A 23,221-nucleotide genomic window follows, 5' to 3' on the forward strand; every position below is an offset into this window, starting at 1 on the left:
GATCTCATTAGCATTGTTTCCAGCTGGAGCAAGCAGTAAGAAAACTTTAAACCAGCTGCAACCCAGTGGTGAAGCTCACTAGTGAATTGAGTAGTGCACTGAGTAGATAAAAATATACATATTTTCTAAAGTTGATGGACACCAAAAGTGAATCACAAATATTGCACTCTGGACTCACATTTGTCAGGAAAATTAGTCCAAATGAATTCTTTTGTTCCTCCAAGTGTGCTGGATGTGCAAATACACAACTGCTTGCTTATATATCCTCTACAAATACATACATACACATTGCCAAAAGTATTCGCTCATCTGCCTACACATGCATATGAACAGAATGACATTGCATTTTTAATCCATAGGGTTTAATATAGGCCAGACAATCCCTTGAAGCTATAACAGCTTCAACTCTTCTGGGAAGGATTTTCACAAGGTTTAGGAGTGTTTATGGGAATTCTTGACCATTATTCCAAAAGCAGGCAGCACGGTGGCACGGTGGTTAGCACTGTTGCCACACAGCAAAAAGGTCCTGAGTTCAATTCCAACATCAGGCCGGGGTTCTCCCCGTGTTTGTGTGGGTTCCCTCCGGGTACTCCGGCTTCCTCCCACCGTCCAAAGACATGCAGCTTGTGGGGATAGGTTAATTGGAAAATCCAAATTGCCATTAGGTGTGAATGTGAGCGCGAATGGTTGTCTGTCCCTGTGTGTTGGCCCTGCGACAGACTGGCGACCTGTCCAGGGTGTACCCCGCCTCTCGCCCTATGACAGCTGGGAAAGGCTCCAGCGCCCCCCGTGACCCTGAAAAGGAGAAGCGGAAGCAAATGGATGGATGGATATTCCAGAAGCACATTCATGAGGTCAGATGCTGACAGATGAGGAGGACTGGCTCTCTGCTCTAATTCATCCCAAAGGTGTTCTGTTGGGTTGAGATGAAGACTCTGTTCAAGCCAGTCAGGTTCTGCCACACTAAACTTGCTCATCCATGTCTTTATCCACCTTGCGCTGTGCACTGGTGCAAAGTCATGTTGGAACAGAAAGGAACCATCCCCAAACTGGTCCGACAAAGTTGACTGCGTATGTTGTCCAAAATGTCGTGGTATGCTGAAATATTAAGTTCCTTTGACTAGAACTAAGAGGCTGACCACAACTCCCGAAAAGCAACCCCACACAATAACCCTCCTCAACAAAATTTACATTTGGCACAGTGCGGTCCTGGCAACTGCCAAAGTCAGAATCATCCATCTGATCACCAGACGGAGAAACGTGCTTCATCACTCCGAGTATGGTGGTGGCATTCTTTACATGACTGCATTTGATACTTTCCATTGTGCTTGGTGATATAAGGCTTGGATGCAGCTGCTAGGCTATTCTATGGAGCTTTCTATGCATTATTCTTGAGCTAATCTGAAGGCCACATGAAGTTTGAAGGTCTGTAGCATTTGATTCCGCAAAAAGCTGGCAACATCTGAACATTATGCACCTGAGCAGGTGGTCTACCACTTCATGGCTGAATGGCTGTTGTTGCCAATCACTTTCATAACTTTGTTATAATACCATTACCAGTTAACTGTGGAATATTCAGTAGTGAGGAACGACTCGCTGTACTCCTTGCATAGGTGGCATCTTATCAAGGTACCATGCTAGAGTTCACTGACCTCCTGAGAGTGATCCATTCTTTCACAGCAGCTGTCTGCATGCCTAAGTGTTTGAGTTTATACACCTGTGGCCACGGATGTAACTTGGCTAGGGGAGTGAATACTTGTGGTAGTGTAGTGTATGTCATATGTTACTGTTTCTGTGAGTTTGTCTTATTATAATATAATATGGTGGGCCACAGTTCATTGCACTGAACACAAATTATATTATTTTCATATATGAAATAGATTTCAACCATATACCCCACTGCCTTTGCCACGTTTCCTTATTTTCCTCCATCATAATTAACATGCATTTCCATGCAGCGGGTACCATCTAACTGTGTAACGGTGCTGCAGCCTATAGTTTATGGAGCTTCAGCAGCATATTTGGAATGTGTCTGCCACCAATAAAAAGACTTGGCTCAAACTACTCATTGCATAATGTGTCATATTACACTGTCCATAGCTTTATTGTCCCTTACATTTGGCTGAGGACCGGACACAGGGTGAGAGAGCAGATGCAAAGTCAGGACAGTTTTATTCCCCCTTCACACTGGGAGATTGGGACATGGAGGGTTGCCAGGTTAATGTACTTGACCCAGTGAAAGCCCAGAGCAGAGCCTATGAAAACCTCCTTCAAGGGAGGCCTGAAGCCGGCCTGATTTATGGCCTCTTTGCTGGAAGGAGTTCAGTACCTGGATCGCAGGAGAGGCATCGACAACGGTAGCTTTAATTCTCCCTCCCCTCACACAGAGCAGTGAAGCCCGGCCCCAGAAACACCTCATGGCTCACTGCTGAGCCACTGCTTCATCTACAGTTGGCTCACGTGCAGCTGGGGCTCTGCTCCTCCATTTTGGGGAGTGGAGATTTCCAGCACATGGTTATATAATTTCAAATGGTGACAGTGACTGTAAGGTTGAAGAGGCTGGAGCCGATGTAGGAAAGTAATTAAAAGAATAGATGGTCTAGTAATTCACACAGTCCAACTAATGTGTTGGTAATGTCTGACCTATTCAGCTTATTTTCAGCTGGGTGAAAAGCGATGGTTTGGGTTACCATAAATGTGCTGCTGCACAGAGCGTGGCTGCTACCATATTTCACAAACAGATGCAGGGCTTAGATGAAAAATGTAAAAACTTCAACTGGCCAAACCAACTGGAGGCAATCTCCTTTTATTTCATCATCAAATCAGCTGATTGATTCTCTTTTGTGTACATATGCTGCATGTATTGTACGCAAGAAGGTGGTGGAAAAAAGCTGTGTGGAAAGAATGTACATTGAATTCTTGTAAAAGAATCTGCAAATATCCCTTTGCCTGAGGTCCATCATTCTAAAATAAGCATTATGCATTTTGTAGCAAGGAATTAAATCATTCGTATCTTTTGATGACACAATATTCTGTCTTTCACTTTGTACATGCAGAGATCTTCTTTTTGAAAGGGCCGTTTTTGTTTTTTGGGTTTGTTTTTTTTAATGCACTTTCCTTTTTTTATTGTCACAAGACTTCAAACAGCATTGCTGTAAATAGCATTCTTCTAAAAGTTCAATCAGAATGAACTTAAAAGTAGCTGAACTGCTTTTTGCTGTGTAGCAAATACTTGTAAAAATGTGCTTTTTGCAGTTCATTCTGCTTTTAGCAAACAGTATTGATATAGTCAATGCAAAGAGATATATGTATTTTTTTGCACTTCAATACTGAGTCTTCTTATAAAATAATATAATAGGGACATCATTTAATTCTTTTTTTTGATAACACAAATGTCATATATTTGAACATAGTTACATGATTATCTTTGGCTTTGTGTTATGGTGATCTCTATCAACAGATATCTTGCATATGAATATGCAGAGTATGTAGGCAAGATTTCTAGAATTTGAAGCTTTCCAGTTTCCATTTTTACTCCGCTTGTAGTCCATGTTCAGTTTCAGGAGGCTTTGGCTACATGTGTCTACATAAACAGTCTGAATGTCTTACAAGTATGAGCTTTTTATTAGCGTTAAAAGACTGATGAAGTACTGTTGTCACCCTGGCAGGCGCGTAGGCGATGTGGATATCTAAGTTTGCAAATGCGATAACTCGAGAACGAAGCGACGTAGGAGTTTCATTTTGGATACCATTGGTGTATCTACTTGGAGGCTGAGAGGTGCCACTGCCAGTATTTTTAGAGATGTATTTGCATTTGTAAACAGTGACTTTCTGGATAAACCAAGGCCCCAAAATATTGACTGTTGCAGGCTAAGTCAGCACAGTAGTTAATGGGTTTCCAGATTAATGTTACCTGGAAGCAACTATTGTTGTGATTTGGTGCTATATAAGTGAATAGCATTTAACTGAGTTGCATTTTTTCTAGTGTACCCTTGCAATACCCTTTCTCATTGAGAATGAATGGTGCTGTGGTGCCACAACTGATCTTATGTGTATGGTTGATAATGATTGGCTGGGATAGTGCTTCCCAAGTTCTTCAAGAGAAATCTGGTAAAATTCTATGCTCCTCCATCTGAATGTGGAACTGTCTTCAGACAGGAATACAAATAGCTCACAATGTTTCTGCTAATAGATTTATTTTTTTCATAAAAATTTAAATATCTGCTACTCAGCAGGTGTATTGGTAGTGAAGTATATAAAACTTTGTTTATACTACTCGGTTTCTATGGACAGCACTACCAGGTTTTACTGTTAATATATATGGTAGGAGATAAATGATAAAGAAAACTGATGCTGACCTTTGTAAATAATACTGAAAGTAACACAATTTCAACCAAATTTACAAAAGGTAATCCACAAAACTCTTCACAGTATGATATTTATCACTATTTATCTACTAATTTTTTTTCCCTTGAACCTTTTTTTTGGCAGTGCAATCCGCATCAGTCGGAAGGGATGGCATATGCTGCTCAACTTCTGTTTCCACACAGCGCTGACCTTCGCTGTGTTTGCTGGCGGCATCAATCGAATCAAATACCCCATCATCTGTCAAGCAGTAAGTGCATTCCCTTTTCATTCGTCCCACTCTCAAAGCTTTTCAAAAAATTGATTGTGAATGTCTATTCAGGTGTCCACAACCAGGCCACTGGGTGCAGTATGTGGATGTACAATAACCCCGCTTTGTGTGTCTTTCATGCTTCAGCTGCATGTATGGTCTGGTCACTCTTTTAGTAAAGTGGTGGCCTAGTGAGTGCGGATGATTCAGGCCTTCCCATCATAACTGCACTCAGTAGCAGGCTCTCTATTGTCTATCTTTGTCTCTTTCTTTTTGCCCAGGGGTTAGTGGTGGGCATTGTGCCACAAACATTGTGGATGTTTTAGAAATTGTTAGCATATAAAAGATTTTCTGGTCAATAGAATTTTGTACAAACATGCTTTTCTATGGAAATTTCAATGTTGCATTTACCACATCGCTTTTCATTAAAGGCACCCTGCCTGTGTACTTGAGATGCAACATGATCGTTGTGGATTGCGTGTCTGTCTTCATAAATAACAGTAAAAGCAGTTTCAAAGGATTTTTAAATTACTTAATGAAATAAGCTCCAGGATTTTTACGTGTTTGATAGGGGTGCAACAATACACAAAATTCACGGTTCGGTTCGGTTCGATACTTTGGTGTCACGGTTCGATATTTTTTCGATACAAAAAAAATGTTCATGCCTTTTTAATTTGTCATTTATTAAAATTATAAATATATATTTTAACTCAAAAGTACAGTTTTTAAATTTAACCCTAACCCTTGTGCGTGTTTTTTATTTTGACAGCGAATGCGCACCTGCGGACCACTTATGTGCAGCCCTGGTTATTTAGCTCGTCATATTGCAGCCACAGAAATTCTTTTGTCCATGAAACCATAAAGCTGCACTTTCTTTTTGCCTTATAGTCTCATTTGTCATAACTTCTCCTGCTGCTTTTACACACACTCACATAAGCTCAGCGATTCTCTGCGCGATCAACCTCTCACATGTTTAAGCTTGCTGCGGGAGATTTCACTTGTCATGTTTGCATAGTAAGCTAACAATTAATAAGACGATGTCAGAGGAATTGGTGCACAAATTATCATCACTCACAGATCGGTGCTGTCGCTCTCTATACACAGTTTGCACAATTGCAAATTGAAAGCAAAAAAACAAGCGCAAATTCAAACACGATTTCAATATGTCACATATTGACAGTGGCTCACCGATGCCAATGACATAATTACCCAGCTACATTTCTGAAAGAATGCAAAAGCATTGACATATATTTTTCCTTCCTACAATAGCCCGACGGGCAGGGCAGAGGTAGATTTTGGTAGCCCGACTGAAAAAAAAATCGCTAGCCCCGGGACGTCGGGCTAGCGATATTGCGAGCCCTGTATCTGATTGAGGAATCACTCATCTTTGGAAAAGAGAGTTTATTACAGAGAAATGTCTCTTTCCAAAAATAAAAGCTATACTATCCGCTTCTTCTGGGCTATATTCTCAGCAGCATTTTAAACATATGTGAGGAGAATCATGTGCTAACAGCTGTCTAAATGACTCGGCTAAAGTTAGTAGCATGCTTGCTTGTTTTTGTCTGCTTCCACTTGTCTTTGCACTAGGATGATGTCGGCGTAAATGTGCAGTCATATTCGTTGTGTTCCCACTAGTGCTGTCAGCATTAATCTCGTTGAAATGACCTTAACGCCACAACACGGCAAATCTCCGTTAACGAGCTACCGCCGATCGCCCCGTGCATGGGGCTAGACGGCCAACACGTTAACGAGCTAACTGCGCTAACACACTAGTTCCCACCCATGTAATTGAGCATTGCGTGGCACATCCAACATACTGTTTTACTTTAGTCCATGACTCGCTTACCTTCAGGGTCATACGTCACATGAAAACCAAAATAATTCCAAACGCCAGATCTGAATGAGGGTGGGGGAGGTCCATGTTGCAAGGAGAGCTTAACTTCTCTCTCGCTAGCTTGCCCTGCGCTCTTCCTTCTGACTATGCTGTCTGTGTTGAGCGCTCAGTGGATCTGCGCTCCACAGTGCAGCCTAGGCGGAGTAGTCGAACACAGATTCACTGAGCGCTCAACACAGACAGCATCGTCAGAAGGAAAGTTGATAAAATAAATTACAAATGTTGTATTGTTCGATACATATGCGTACCGAACCGAAAGCACTGTATCGAATGGTTCAATATCGATACGAATATCGTTGCACCCCTAGTGTTTGAATAGTATTTGTATTTGGTTGATGAAACACTTGTTTGCTATGTTGCGCTCCTATCCGTGACAAGGCAGTAATGTGTTAAGTTTGTGTATGATGGTTTATGGTTCATGATTTGTGTTTTTCTCAACCTAACATCTGCACAGATTTTGTTTTTTTGCCGAGCTTGTGGGTTACTGTAAAAAATCTTGAATGCATTATGGTCCCTGGATAAATTGAGGGCCCCTGCATGCTTAAAGTGTTTTCACTCCTCTGAGGCATTGGAAATCTTATAGTATAGGCATTCTTTAATTTGGTATATGGCGTGCTTTTTAGATGAGTCCTGAAGCTCACATCATTGAAAGTGTTTTAGATTTAGAGTTCAGTCACTGCTCATGAGCTCGGGTCTTGCGTGTCCCTGCCTGCAGGTACTGTAGCCCTTTTTATCCTCTACAGCCTTGATGAGGGTTGCATAGATTTAGGTAAATCATATGTGGTTAGCTGGACCAAAGACGGTGAGGCAGTTGAATGACAATGGAGACCATCACAGCAATCACTGAGCCTAGCTATAGATAGAGAAACAGGCCCTGGATAGCAGTGACTGCATTTTCATATTAAAATACTTGCATACAAATCTAAATAACACTTTCTACACTCTGGTACTCCACTTGAACTTAGAGTGTAGCTGTTTTTGACAGAGTTTGTAACTTGAAAACAGAAAAAATACCTGAATAAAATCACATCAAAAATGAAACTATAAAGCTAATACAGTACTGTGCAAAGTTCTTGAGCCACGCCTCGTTTCTTTATATTTTGCTATGAAAAAAGGGAAATAGGGGTAAAGAGACATGTAGTTTGTGAAAGAGTTTGTGAAATTGTAATGTGCTTTAAAGTCAACATTTAGTATGACCACCTTTGTTCTTCGCACAACTTGATCTCACTTGGGCAAGTTTTCTTGTAATTTCTTTGGATAGATTGCAGGAATAGTTCTGCAGGCTTCTCGAAAGAAAGACAAAACCATCTGTCATGATCGGTTGGGGGTGAGGGGAAGGAGACGGGACAAAAGACACACTGTGGAAGAAAGCCAGAGCTTAGTACTAACTAATGATTAAATGCAAAGTGGTGTTTAAACACATAAAGAATGAAGAAGAGTGAGGGAAAAAGAAACCCTCAGTGCTCAATGGGAAGCCCCCAGTAACCAAGCCTTAATTCAACAAAATTAAGGGAGGATTCAGGGTCATCTAACTAAACAGTTTATCAAAAAGGAAAGTTTTGAACCTAATCTTAAAAGTAGAGATTGTGTCTGTCCCCTGAATCCAGACTGGGAGCTGGTTTCGCAAACAGCTGAAGGCTCTGCCTGGCATTCTACTTTTACTTTATCATTTCTGTGTCATGCTGAAAAATAAAGCCATTACTAATTAGCTGTTTTCCAGATGGTTTTGCGTGGTGGATCCACATATCGCCACACTTTCCTGTGTTCAGAATTCCATTAGTTTTGATGAGATCCCAGACAGCACTGGCTAAAATGCAGCCAAAACAATGACAAAGCCTCCACCATGTTTTAGAGATGGCTGTAGACACTCACTGTTGTTCACTGGCCTCCTCCATACATCACTTTGTTTTTTTCGGATGGTCTCTTTAGGGATCGCCACAGTGGATCATCTGCCTCCATCTCACCCTGTTCTAACATCCTTCTGTTATACCAACCCCCTGCATGTCCTCCTTCTCTATATTGGCAAATCTTCTTTTTTCTTCCTGCCTCGCAGCTCCATATTAAACACTCCAATATATCAAACATCCCCCTCTCTAACTTTTACAGAAGCCCATGAAAAATATTAAATTAAAATGTCAACATATGTGAATTTGTAAAGCTGGAAAAATCAAAGAGGCTTCTGACATAATTGCTGTGTTATTGAACTGTGTCTCTGATGTTTGCGATAGTTGACAGCGTCAGAAAGAATGAAAGTGAGAATAAAAAACAATATGTCTCTCCTTTAACTTTTTTACATGGTTAGAATACCATATGGTCCCTGTGGATTTCCTATCCATTTGATTGATAGCTTGACCAACCTCAGTAGTGAGCATGAAACATCAGCTGGAGCAGAGCATCTCCCACTGTCAGTTCACCTCAGCAGGGGGGCATTTACTGTATGTAGCCACAAAGAGATTGATGTACACCTCTTTTCTACTTCTCACTCACAGTTTAGACTGTCTTCAGTCACTACTTGTTTGGATCAGTTGGCCTCCGATGCTCCATTTTTTGTGTGCGCTATCACACATTTGGGACTCAACTCCTTCTTCTGCTGTCACAAGCACTTTAGGTGGCCTCCTATTCCATAGTGTAACAACTCTACCTCTGCTGAAATATAGCCAGCTTTTCTTGAGTTGTCTAGCAGAAGGCTCGCTGACAGGCATGTCTTAAAAAAAGTCACCACTTGTGTCACAGCCGTCAAGTCTTCCCATACGATGGTAACTGACACAAAATGGCTGGTATTTGTCCCTTTACTCTTAGAGAAATGGTGAAAGGGACACAAGAGTAGCTTAACTGGTTTTTGTCTAGTGAAGCACATCAAATCATTTTTGATTACTTGACATAAAAAAACACCCACAGGGATAAGAAATTCAAATCTTCTATCGTTTATTTTACGAATAAGGTCCAATTTAGATCAAGTTCAGAACTATTTGCACTGCTCAGATGCATAGTGGTTTAAAATTTGAGAAGAGAAGTGATGTAATGATGTACCCTTTGCAGATCTTAATGAACAGAGAATGTGGTTATCTTCTTCTAATGCTTATGAAGGCAAAGTTATATTTTCAAATAATACACAATTAGATTTTTAGCATGTAGCATAGCCTAGTGTTGAAGGTTATCCATGCAGCAATGTAAGAACAAAGACATCTCTTAACAGAAGAACATGGTGGTCCTCACAGAAACATCACTATAAGAATTCAACTGTTATCTTTCGTTTCTGTGCCATTTACTCCTCATTTTCTTAAAAGCTGGATGAAATTTAGTTTTTGTACCACTGAGTGTATAGGTGGCTGGGAGACATTGACTTTTCAGCATTCAGTACAAGCTTCAGAGGAGAGAAGAATGAATGATGTTCAATCATATTGAGGAATGTGTCATCTGCATAAAATATCATCTAAACTTAGTATGAGCTGCATATTGTTCTATATGCTTTTGAGTTGTGGCATTGTAAACAAGCACTTTGGCTGGTGTGTCCATGTTTTGATTTTTTCACTCGATTAGATACCCAAGCATTTTAAAATGTACTAAATTAAGCGTTTGTTGCAATAATCTGTTGCCTCTAAATGTTTTTTTCTCTTTTTTTTAGGTTTGTCCTTGAATTGTACATCAGTGTTTAATGTTTTGAAAGGACAAGAAATAATGTTATTATTTTCAAAAACCTATTTCTTATTAGAAAAAGGTTGTTATTTGAATTCTACTTATGCAGCCACACACAATCTCCTGCTTTCCCACAATATCAGTGCAGAGTTTTCTGATGGAGCTGTGTAATTTAGCTGACCTTGCCGCTGGTTTTTAACGTACTTACCTTTCATTCATTTATTCAACTTTGTCCTGGGGCCTTTGAATACTTTTTGATGCTCCTCCTTTACCTAATCACTGCTAGCAAAATCACTCTTGGCAGATTTGGGAAGGAGCCCAGATTGTCTTCAATTCCACTGGGATCGAGGCAGGCCCCACCAGACACAATTTGGGATAATTACAGGAATGCTTGAGGAGATGTGTGATCTCCCGATGCATATACACAGTCAGATTCACACACGGATACACGCATTGCCTGCTAAATTCACTGTACCCCCCGATCACCCCGCCAACCTCCTTACGCACACACTTACCCCCCTTTCCCTTCCCAGGAGGAAAAATAAGTACATGCTCTCGCTCCAAACTAAGCAACTTCAAGGGGCTCTGAGTCTAGATTTGGCAGTTCTCGCAAGACTTCAAGCACGCACTCCCCACCCAGTCTTCACCCATCCCCCCTCCAACCCCCCCCCCCCTCCTTTTCCTTCCACACCTGCATCCCATACTCGTCTGCCTGTTCTTCTATCTGTATGCCAGTCTTCAGTCGTGCACCGCTACTCCACCCACTGTGGCACTGTCGCTATGCAGCATCCAATGTCTTTACAGCTTCAAAGTCAAAGTCATCTCTAATCTCAATTTCTATCTTTTCTTCAAACAAGGCTTGCTTTATCATTGATTTGAGCAACACCCTAGCTGTCACACTACATTTTCTGCTTGCCCGGGCTAAGCAGGAGAACAACATACAGTATACCACTGTTTCCAGTCGACTTACCTCATGTTACCTCAGACCATCAAAATTTGGATTACACATCGCAGATGATTGTTCACTGAGTGTGACCGGCGTTAAATAACCTATTAATTTAGAAAAGAACTTGGCTAAGGATGACCTAGATCTGAGGTAACATCCAAGTGTCAGCTTAAAGATGCTATACAGAGGATTTCCCTAATTAGCACCGCACTGTGAAATTAGTTGTGATGGCAAAAGCTGTGAAAGCGAGAGAGAGAGAGAGAGAGAGAGAGAGGGCATTACATTATAGCAGTGATTTTGCTTTGTTTTTCCATTGGGTCTACTTTGACTGTTCCCAAGTTTCCCTGTACATAAATACTGTAGCTTAGAGTAGACTGGTTACCAAAAATAATTTGGAAACAATATGACAAAGATGTGATAAAAGATAAAAGACTTTAAAGTTAGTTTTTAATATCGCACTTTTAGTCTGTGCCAAATGTTTTAAAACAGATCATCTGGCAATATTAACTGAAATAAAAATGTAGTATAGAGTTCATTGAAAATTCTTAATCGCTTGTTATTTTCCACATTTCTTTTCCCTCCAGAACTATGATAATGTTTATTCAAATTTCAAATCAGTTTTCAAGGACTAGGTTCACTGAAAAAAATACTATGAAACTGATTATTGTGATTTCCAGTCAGAAAGTATAAAGAGCACACGTGTTTTTCTAGACTTACAATATTATTGTTGCCTTATAATTCTGCTTTTCCTCATTTTCTGTCATATATTTTACAACAGTCACCTTGAAGGGAAGGAAAAAAAACAGATTTCTTGCCTTTACCATCATCTAATACAAAAGAGTGTCTAATAAATTATTATAATTATAAAAAAAAAAAAATACTCTGTAGTTTACATACAGTTCTGGTCAAACGTTTTGCGGTCAGGAAATACAATGTGTGTGAAAATAAGTCGAAATCAGAAATGATTTATGATCATTTGTGATAAATGTTTCTATTAACCATTAATGGTGGTTTATGGGATGAAAAAACATGTTTATTTATTACTTTAGTTTTTCAACAAGACACTTATAGGATTAGTGAGAATACAAAAACGATGCTGATTCCTTATTAATTTAACATTAATTTCACATGGTGCTTTTGTTTAGGAGCTAGTAGAATCCTGGGGTTCACTCTTGCACTGTGTACTGGTACTGCAGAAGGACGTGCTAGTGCTTTGACAAGTTGCTACTCTTCTTCCACTGACCACACATGTATGGAGGAAAGTAGCCGACGAATCAAAATCAAGCCACTCTTTTTTTTTTTTTGTGAAGTGTTAATTTTTTCATGTCTCACCAACATCTCCATACGAGATAAAAGAGGGATTTGAGGAGACGGAAGCAGTGACTGTTTTAATGGGGACACATTGATCAGGCTTCCTGGGCTGCTTCCAGCTTCTGTTTTGTTAACTGTGTGATCATTGTGCTGCTGCTCACTGATCCGATTATTGACTGAAATTTTGTATTTACCCAGATTCTGTGCTAACAATGGCACATCAGGTGAAAGCACACACCAGCTCTGAATAGTAAAACATCAAATATCAAAATATTGCTGTGTTTTTTAGAAGTCAGGTCCCTCAAGTATATACCAGTCTAAATGATGCACCTTTCACAGACTCAATAACGAATACAGATGGTCACAAATAGCTCCAGTCACCAATGGTTACAGCTATAATTGTGACCACCTTCGGTTCTGAAAGACACCAGAAATTCTGCTTTATTATCAAAACAAATGTTAGCATAGGGTTTCTTTAACCACACACACACACACACACACACACACACACACACACACACACACACACACACTATTGGTCCACTGCGGCTTGTGTGTGATTTTTTTGAAAAACTGCCAGATGGGCAACTATAGCTGTGTCGCTTTATTATTGCTGACTTGTCTCAGCTGATTTGGACATTAAAGTTTTGTTGCCATTTGATTGATCGTGCAGTTGCAATAGCAAAACAATATTCAGGACATTAATCAGCCAGTAACAATCACAGGTCACGCTCCGTACGTTAATATGAGAACCCCCTCCTCCCCCATTAAAACCATATTTAAAGACACACTTGCCTTCTGTCTGTTCTTGGCACTAATGAAGCTCTGAAGAGTGTGGACTCTGAAGCTGTGATTGACTTACCACCCACTCTCTGCTCTCTATAACCAGCTCAAGGACGCTTCCAATTAGCATCTGGACTGGTAGCTCGAGTCCCTAGGCCTTTCGTGCTGGAGAGAAGCCATTTGATTGGGTACCTCAGGTTGCCAGTACATCATGAACGCACTGACTGGTTGAAGAAAAGGCTCAGTGCATTTTAATCTTCTGTATCCATTCTCCTTTCTGTCTTTTTTTGCAACTGTCATGTCTATGCTCTCTGTCTGTGAGCTAGCAAAGCTTTTAAACAAAGTTAGATTAGTTTCCCCATTCAAATATAATTCATGAATATTAAAACACGAGGAACGGAGATATGTGTACAGTGCGTTTTTGGAAAAACAATCACACGCTGATAGTTGTCAACGTGACTGACATTTATATTCAGGTTTGTTATTCACGGTGCACACCTCATGTCCTCTAACTCAACTGATAAGGAGCTGCTCAGTATCCACCAGTATAACCTCACTATGCTGCTCTTATCCTAGACAACCTTGATGATTCAATAGCACTTTTTGAACCTGTCTTTCCGTCATTCTACTATTGTCTTTTAGTGGAGGATAACACAAAGCAGCCAGGTCTTTAAGGAAAACGTCTGTGGAGACACCCTTGGAGTGACATTGATGGTTATTTTCTCAAGAGGAGTGGCAGCTCATCCTGAACACTTTTCTTCTTTGAGTTACAGGGATATAATGAAGTCTGACATTTTTCACAGAGACACACTTTACAGTATTATGTATAAGCAAAAGTTCAGCAAAGTCAAAGAAGTAACTTGATGCACCCTCCGTCACCCAATCTCAGGTCGGGGTCGTGCTGCACTACTCGTCTTTGTCAACCATGCTGTGGCTCGGGGTGACGGCGAGGAACATTTATAAACAGGTGACCAAGAAGCCTCCACAGAGTCAAGACAGTGACCCGCCTCCGCGCCCTAAACAGCCCCTGTTGAGGTAAGCACAGATGTCCTCGCAACCCTTCCCAACCCTGAATGCCGCTCAACAGAAAGTTCATAAACATTTGTGCACACATATGTGTTTGTGTATGTGTGTGTGTGGTACTTTTCTTTGGTCTTTTTTGATTGCTTCATGTGTGCCTTTAGAGGACAAGGACGGTTCACTGCGCAGTTATTTGCTTTCTTATTTCATTTTTTTGTATATACACAACTTGACCGAGGCTGAGATATACTGTCATAGTAGGTTTATGCATTCACATTTTGATGAAAGAAGTCTTCAGATGAGTAAAAATACAAATACAGCGATGATCGATATACTCAGTTATAAGGGTCCTGCCCCAGACCCCTGGGTCTTATATTGTGTTGTCTATTTTATGTGTGGCGCACTATACAATGATTAGCACTGTTGATTTGGTTTCTACTCATCTTTTTGTATGGAGTTTTTCCCTGTGCCCTCATAGGTTTCCTCCAGGTGGTCCAGTTTCCCCCCACTGACTAAAAACACAACTATTGGCTTGACTGATGATTCTAAAGGGCCATGGATGTAAGGCCGATAAAGGGCTTAAACTATATAGAGTAAAACGCTGTATCAATGCGTGGTTAAATGTGGCTTGTAATCTAAAGCTCTTTGACTGATCAGCAAGGCTGGAAAAGCACTTCATAAATAGATTTATATTTACTCCCAATATTGTGTGACTTTGAGGATTTCGCACATTAGCTTTCACAGTTGTTAGAACAACAAAGTCACACCATAACATAAACTTGCTAACAGATGGAGGCAGTGGTAGACCAGGACTTTCACTTCGGAGTGAGAAGTAGTTTTTCACAAACAGTTTTTTTCCCACTGGCTTTATAGGTGGAAGAAAACCTTTTGCCAGTTTCCCATTGTCAGCAGTACAGTGATTTGTAAGAAACTATGGATAAGTACCTTCATGCACCTACTAAAGCTAACAGCTAACAATATGTGGCATATTTCTGATAAGCTAACTTTGCAGAGTTAGCAACATAGCATCCTCTATACCAGCGGTCCCCAACCTCCGGGCCTGTCTGTGAATCGTTCGGTACCGGGCCGTGAGAGTTGAGGCTCAGGTGTGAAATTTATGGTTTTCAGGGTTTTTATCGTTTTTTATCATTATTGTTTTTAATCGGTTTTATCATTAACTCAGTTTCTCTGGGTCTTTCCCCGTGTGTTATGAATAAATCTTCCTTTTTTTGTTACCGGTACTGGTTTTATCCACGACACCTTAAAGGCCGGTCGGTGAAAATATTGTCGGACATAAAGTGTCAGTGGCGCAAAAATGGTTGGAGACCGCTGCTTCATACCCTTTGAGTTGGTGGGATAATGACTATTGCTAGCTTGACATGGACACAGAATAAAATTCTTAGTGGCTTTTAAATAGCTAAATATGTGTTTGTCAGATTACTCAGCCATTCCCTTGGGCACGTGTGAGCTACGTGGACTTTACTGTGGAGTAAACTTTTGCATCTTTGTGTCTCACACTAGTTTAGGCTCAGGTGTTTCAAAGGGGAGAAACTGTCATGCAAGTGTTGCATAATTTATATGAAAATAAAACCCCAGTTGGTTTGCATTATTCAACATCAACAGCGAGATGGCTATCAAGACTTTCTGTTGATACACTTTGCATCACCTTATTGATTTCTCACACATGTCTTGGGTGTTGAATAGTAAGGAGTGACTTTATGTGAAAACTGATAAACCACTGATTAGAGAACTTTAAATTCCTTGTAATCAGCCAATTTCCTGAAGAGAGACCACTTAAAATGGATAGAGGTTGTTGTTAGGGGTGACATTCAAGGTTAATATGAATATGTAGTATACCGTCAGTCATCAGCAGCTCTCAGTAGGGCATTTCCTGAATTTCCCCACTGAGCTTGTCTGGCTAATCAACTTGCCTGATATTTTCAGGACATTAAGAAACAGCCTCACTGAACTATAGCAGACTGACCAGAAAGTGTTTTGATCTGTTTGCTAGAATCATTGCAGTCACCGCCGCAGTCTTGTAATCTCTAGCCCAGAAACACTGGTGAATATCTAAGTGTATTTGTAATGTACTTTATTAATTGTAAAAACACAAAAATAAGGATTGTGACATAATTCAAATAAACATTTAAAAAAGAAATTGACCTGTAACACTGCCTGTTATACTTCTTCATAATATTTATGTATATCGGGAATCACGGACAGTATGAACAACTGTGACAAACAAAACGCAGGCAGTGTTACAGGTTAATCAATGGAGTTTCACCTAAGAGGCAAGGGTTTAGTTCCTATGTGAAGACAAGAGTCAGCATTGACTTGATTTGTTTAAAGCACCTGCAGCTCCCTTGTGTCGTCCTCGGGATTCCCATACACTTGTTTGCCACACACCTAGGGGTCATTTTTGACCCGAGGACAACACAATGGTTAAGGTGATACAGAAACAGCTGCTTTCTGTTATAAGTTATAACATTATTGGCAAGTTGTTTAAATACTTAATTTTGAAATAACCATTCATACTTAAAATACTTTGTTAAAGTAGTTTTATTGGATTAAAAACGACTATGTCAGCCGCTCCAAATGGCAGACACGAGAACGCAGCATTGACTAAACTGAGGTCTGACAACATCGACAATTTGATAGCTGCAGTTCAGAATCTATGTAAATCAACACAACACAAACCTTTGTTAGCTGTTCATTAATAGGCATTTCAAAATAACCTGAGACATCATGTTTTGCCTTTTTATAGATTTTTTTATAGATTAGTGAAAACACAGTGTACTTTCGCTTATTTTGTGTGAGCTTTCCTTCCACACTTAAAGGTTTAGTAAGTAGGAGGGAGTGCAGGTGAATGTGAGGAGGAGAAGGAAGGACGGAGAAGTAATTGACTAAAGCCCTTCACCATAGCATCACCTCCAGTGCTTTTACTAATTACCGCAGTCACCCAGGAGGCCACTGAGCCAGAAGCTTTATCAAAAACCTAAATGTATTTAGCTTTTTAACCCTTTAACTCCTCTTCACTTAGACACGCGCACATCAGATTACATTTCTCCTATTTGTGTTGTTTTTTTCCCCCTACTTCTTCGTTTTATTACTTTACTGCTTACGCCTAACATTTGGCACATTTAAGAGGATCGTTTTTTGGACCCATGCGGCGCTCCTCCTCTGCGGTGAGAAGGTGCTGTGTGAGCTCTTCAGCACATTGCAACCGTGCTGCAGAAGCTGCTGGAGCTTCAATGAGAAATCCTGTTAGAGGAAGGTTTCAGAGCAGCAACAGAGAGGCAAACAGGGGGCAGACCGTAGCAAATGTATGTTTGTCATTTAATCTGTCATTTTCTTAAAGCCCGCTGGGAAATTTCAGTTGCATGAATTTTCTTGAACTTTTCAGAATATTTTGCAGGAGATACAGCAGACGACCCCAAACTAGAAAATGATTTGAACATGTGGAGCTGCACTGGATATGAACCCTGCTGCAACACCTTACGTGCTTTTAGAATCGCTGTCTGTGGGGTGGTTTAAAAGGATTATTATGACGAATATAGCACTCTCATGGGCATTTATTGCCCATACCACCCGAAACTAATATCTGGAAAATTTATAAAGGGGCAGATTCATATGTCTGACATTATTAAAATTCGAATCTCTCAATAACGTATTCCTGACGAGTCGCTGAAAGTCTGAGGATACGGACGCCACTAAGATAAGGATCCCCTCAACCTATAAGCAGCACTTTCCTTGCAAAGCAAATCCTCAGACACCTGCGTGATTCAGGGGTTTAATATGGAATGTTCTCGAGGCTCTCCCATCATGCACTGCTTGTGAATGAGATAATTTGTCTGGGGGCAGACGGGGGGATTGTGTGGCACAGCAGTCAAGTTGATCCACAGTGATTGACTGTAATGCTCCCCGTCAGACAGGCTCATGCAATGAGACTTAGCAGCTGGAGACAAATCAATTTCTCTCCCCTCCCAACAACCCACCTATTTCTCCTCATCTACCTCTTTTCCCGTCCTTCCACTCTTGACAGCATCTGATGGCATATCCAGCCGACCATTACACCGACCCCTGTCAAAAATCTGCCACACCATGTTGGACCGCACACCTTAAACGCTTCTGTTTTTGCTATTAACTAACACCGATCCGGAGTGATGAGTGCTGATCTTTCCTCTAAAACTTAACAGAGGATTCACTATAGAATCTCCATCAAATATCTGACAATTATTGATAAAAACTTCTTATACCAGCCGTCGGTGTCAGTGATATCGAAAAGAAAACTCACATGACAAGTGCAGTCATGTAAGTGTAAAATAACACTACATGTATAGCAGGAAACAAGGGAGAAATCTAAGGTAATGTATTATGTAATGTATTGTAATACTCATTTAAATCTTTTTACAGTAGTTAAAATTTATTCATATTAATTTAGATGGACAAACAATTAAAATATACCCAGCACATGAGATGCTGCAGTGTGTTTTAAAGGGAAAAGGTCACCCATCAAATCCCTAAATAACCCAAATAAATAGATAAACAAAAACAACTTTAATCTACTGTCTGTGTGTCATGTATAATTATCAGTTACAGTAATTTATGGTACCAAGAAGGCGTTAGTTATATTTTAGTGGGTACTTTGCTGAGAGGTCATGTTCTACTTGGGAAGCATCCATAGACCTAAAAATATCTCTGCTGCAAATAGCCTACAGTGAAACTCTAAGACTGAAACTGTGTGAAAAACTAGACATGACAGAAAACTATTTGTGACTTTAGAAAGGAAAATGTCCCAGCAATTATGATGGTGCTCAATACTCGACCCGAGGAAAACCACCGGGTAACAAATTAAGCGACTGTAGCCTTTGGCAGCTCACCTCTCTCAAATAGAGAAAAGAATACAATGCTCTTTGCAATTATATCATCCATGTGTTTTGATTAGTGACATGAAATATAATTTACAAAATCTTACAATATTTGCAAAGTTTTGTAAAGTGTATATGTGCAAAACTGTTGTTTTGGAGACACACACATGGATCCTGCTGCTGTATGATGCTGCAGGTGATTAATGAACTGTTTAAAGAGCACTTTCACTCGCTGGGCCCACGTCCTCATTTGAGGTTTGGTAGCGTTTTAGTAGATAAAGGAGAAGGGCTTGGATATGAATTAAGCTGCAGTTTGGGGAAGGCCTCGAAGGGGCCTGGCGGCAGCTCCCGGGCCTGGCAGATCCCCATGTATTAAATAGAAGTGAAGAAGTTAAAGAATTGAAAAGGGAAGGGAGGGTGGGGCAGGTAAACGAGAACTACGGCTTGTAGAACTGGGGGGACATATATAGATGAGAACCGGAAGGAGCGTGTTTGGAGGCGTGGTCCCGCTCCTGAAATTCTGATACTTTAACTCCAACAAAAAGTGATTCTTTGCCTTCATAAATATGAAGCAATAATTTTGAATAAACTGCAACTGAAATAAAATCAAATGTTTGTTTATTCAAATAATTAATCATTAAGGAAAGTATGATTGGTATAAAGTGTATACCAGTCAAGTTTATTTTTGTTTTTGACAAGATTTTGACCAGAATTTGATCAAATTCAGCATTTGGGGCATAATTATTTTGAATGAGAAGACTACCACACATTTTTAATAGATGTGAAGTTTCAGAGCAAAGTGAATCCGGCTACACTTAACCTACATAAAGTTGTGTTGTGATTTTTGGAGAAGTCTCTGCGTGTGCTTCTTTTAGGCTTTGAACAAAGTGATTTGCAGACTTTGTTCTGTCCTCTGTTAGTTTTATGATTAAGGGGGGATTTTAAGGCTTCCTCTTATTTGTGACAGTGTCTCAAAGCTGTTGTCACATGATAAAAGTAGCAAAAAATGTATCAGAAAATAAAATGGTATATGGAAGAACATCTTTCTTTGAAAAAGACTACTTGAAATTAACATAGACTGTTCAGAGTTTTTGCTTGAGTGTTATCTAAGGCGCTTGGAAATAAAAACATTCTGGACGTGATAGGGTGGGGCTAGGTTTCACAATGAGCTCACCCGAAACCTTGGCTAATTGTGACCTACACTCGTTTTCACACCTTGGCTCATGTGATTAGGTAGAGGATCATTAGGGGTCCTTTTGTCCCTCTTGGGGGGTTACTCCCACTGGGTTTAAATCTGGGGCTCTCCACCATTTGACCCTAGAACTGAAGAAGCTTCTCGGATGAGAGGTGAAATGTGTTCAAGCAACTTAAAGAAGTCCAGATGCTTTTCTTTCCAAGCTCTTTAGACTACAATGGCCTGGATGACTGAGAACCTTCACAGACATATTGCTTGAGTGTTATTTTGTGAGTTGTTTTTATTCTGTTTGCGATCCTTATGCTAAGCTGTGGTAGCTGGCACAGCTTTCTTTTGGCTGTGGCATCAATCTTTGCATAAATCTGTGCATTTAACTCTTGGCAAGTATAAGCTAATGAGTATATTTCCCAAAGTGTTGAACTGTCACTTCATTCAGCTTACTTTGCCCATTAAAGAGAATTCAGACCTGCAGGACTGTGGTTAATGCCAAATTTATGCCTTAATGTTCCATCCTCCAGCTTTACTCCAAAGCCCTTGCCCTCTGCTGGAGCTGAATATGACCATCAGTTGTCCCCAGCTGTGCTATGTATATCCTGGACAGGGTCCAGAGAAAGGACAGTGCACAGTCATAAAAACAGAAGATAAGCATAAGCATAGGAACAAAAAGAGGAGTTGCTGTAGCTACTGACTAAAAGGCACTTTAGGGTCTATTTATATCAGATGATTGCTGTTCCTAAACTCACTCAAAAGCACAAGACTGCATACACAGCCATTTTGTTTGAGTTTGAAGGCTTTTTTAAAAAAGTAGATTGGCCAACAAAGAGGATGAGTGCATTCAAGGGGGGCAGGATTTTGTGTGCATATTCATATTAGAATGGGTGCATTAGCAAGAATTTTAATGCGGTAGACCTTTTCGAATAAAAACGAGGCAGCAAGTAGAATGAAATATATCACACGCTCTCGATACAGTTTCTGCATGTACTGTACATGTGCTTCACTTGGGACCACGTCTTAAGGAAACACATGCTGGCTTTCCTAGAAGGGATAAAAGGGGAATGAGGGTTATAAAGTGCTGGGTGCTTTAACATCTACTAGCTCTTCTCATTTATGCTTATCTAGCTGACGGGTGTGTAAATGGCTTTCTGCTGGAGCAGGGTCCTCCGGGAGAACCGTTCCACTCACACAGACAGTGACAGGCCAGTAATGCTCCCCCCGAAAACCCCCTGTCTTTGCCTCACCTCCAGCCACCCCTCACCGACCAGCCCAGACAAACATCTTGATTGTAATTGAATTTTCAGAACGGCTGCTGTGTGACGGAGTAACGATTGGAAGGGAGAGCGACAGAGAGAGAGAGAGAGCCACAGTAAGAAGGGGTGGAAGGGAGGAAACTGAGGATGAAGACGGAGGAAGATGGAGTGGTGGAAAGGTTAGAGTAATGACAGAGGCTAAGATTGAACAGGAAGGAAGAGGAAATAGCATACTGTTGTATAGCATGACAGTGGAGGGAAAGCCAAGGACAGGAAGCTGCTGGGGGATTAGCTTTGTTTCTGCGCCGAAGTCTTGACGGATCGTAATATACTGTTGCAATGCAAGTTTCATGGTTCACATACCTGCCGTGCGCATGCATAAGTGTAGCTGACATGTGAAAGATCAAGGAGAGGGGGAAAAAAGCACCGAATAATCTGCGGTTAACATTAGAATATCATCCTTGAGAACATTTAATCCGACACAAAGTAAACAGAACTAAACATGGTAATACCTAGGGGCATAATGCACTGTTGTTAAGATCATACTTTATTAGTTCCGCTTCACATCTTTCTCCCATTGATATTATTGTTTGTTTGGGGTTTTTTTTCTCCAGCTAGCCTTATATAGTCTTGATTTAATTGGATAAACCGCCATTACATCAGCTATGTTGGCAAGTGAGGTCAGAGCTAATTCACTTAAAACACGTGTTAAAATTAAAGGTAGTTCTGCTAAATTTCTTGGTGGCTTACAACATAACACGAATGCTGTATTTCTGGGGTTGTTGCTATGAAAGCTAAAATAACTGCCACTTAGCTGTATAACTCTGTGCTTCATTGTTGTGTAGTGTTTTTTTTTCATTTTGTCTATTAAGTGACCTGCCCTCTTTATGATAATGAAAGCTGAAGTCGAGGATACAATCCGTTTTCTGTATGTCTGATAAGCCAGTTTTGATAAGTTCGCCATCCCTTTCCTATTAAATCCGCACTCTCTTTCCATATTCGGTGCTCTGATGAATAGCAGATGCCCTAAATGAGCACTGACAAGTTTATCGCCGGGAAAACAGATTTGTTTATATAGGAACATTTACACTTTGATTTGTGGCAAAGAAAACAAATTGTAGGTGGCGATTCCTCCCATGGAGTGTGGTCACAGGCACACCGACAAGTTCCAATCACACATCATTGATCTTTGTTCATTCATTTATTTTAAAACACTCATAAAGCTGCATTCACCAGTGGCTCCATACTGTAGTGGTTAACACATTTGTCCCAAAACAGAAAAGCTTTCCCAAGAGGAGAGACAAATTCTCACGTGGTGTTTAAAAGAAAAAAAAAAGCTGCCAAATCAAATGTGTGTGTCCATCTGCTGTGGTAACCAGTCCATTCACAGCACAAGTCAGCATCTTTCATCTGTCACCTTCTTTGACAGCTTTTTTAATCTTCCTGAAGTCTTATTTTGACAGTGTATTTTTATAATCCACATGTGTGACACAGGATTTGTAAATGTCTTTTCACTTCCAACTTTGATATTCTTGCCCTACTGACCCTGTCTCACTCTCTCTTTTTACCCCTCCCCCCATTACCCTCAAAGATTTTATCTAGTCAGCGGTGGAGTGCCCCTCATCATCTGCGGGGTCACGGCAGCTGTCAATATAGACAACTATGGCAGCAGGGAGCAAGCGCTGTAGTAAGTCCTAGATTTGCTT

The 23,221-nt window shown here is 40.5% G+C and overlaps 1 protein-coding gene across 1 annotated transcript in view; it reads left to right on the forward strand.

Annotated features, from left to right (window-relative positions):
• adgra1b (adhesion G protein-coupled receptor A1b) overlaps positions 1-23,221 on the forward strand; it is a 185,033-nt gene that overhangs the window by 156,982 nt on the left and 4,830 nt on the right. The window contains exons 16-18 of the mRNA XM_026189076.1: positions 4,492-4,615; positions 14,075-14,220; positions 23,107-23,202. Coding sequence (XP_026044861.1) covers positions 4,492-4,615; positions 14,075-14,220; positions 23,107-23,202 — 366 coding nt within the window. The remainder of the gene's footprint in view (positions 1-4,491; positions 4,616-14,074; positions 14,221-23,106; positions 23,203-23,221) is intronic.

The sequence above is a fragment of the Astatotilapia calliptera genome, chromosome 13 (assembly GCF_900246225.1).
Source record: "Astatotilapia calliptera chromosome 13, fAstCal1.2, whole genome shotgun sequence".
In the NCBI taxonomy this organism is placed as follows: Eukaryota; Metazoa; Chordata; class Actinopteri; order Cichliformes; family Cichlidae; genus Astatotilapia; species Astatotilapia calliptera.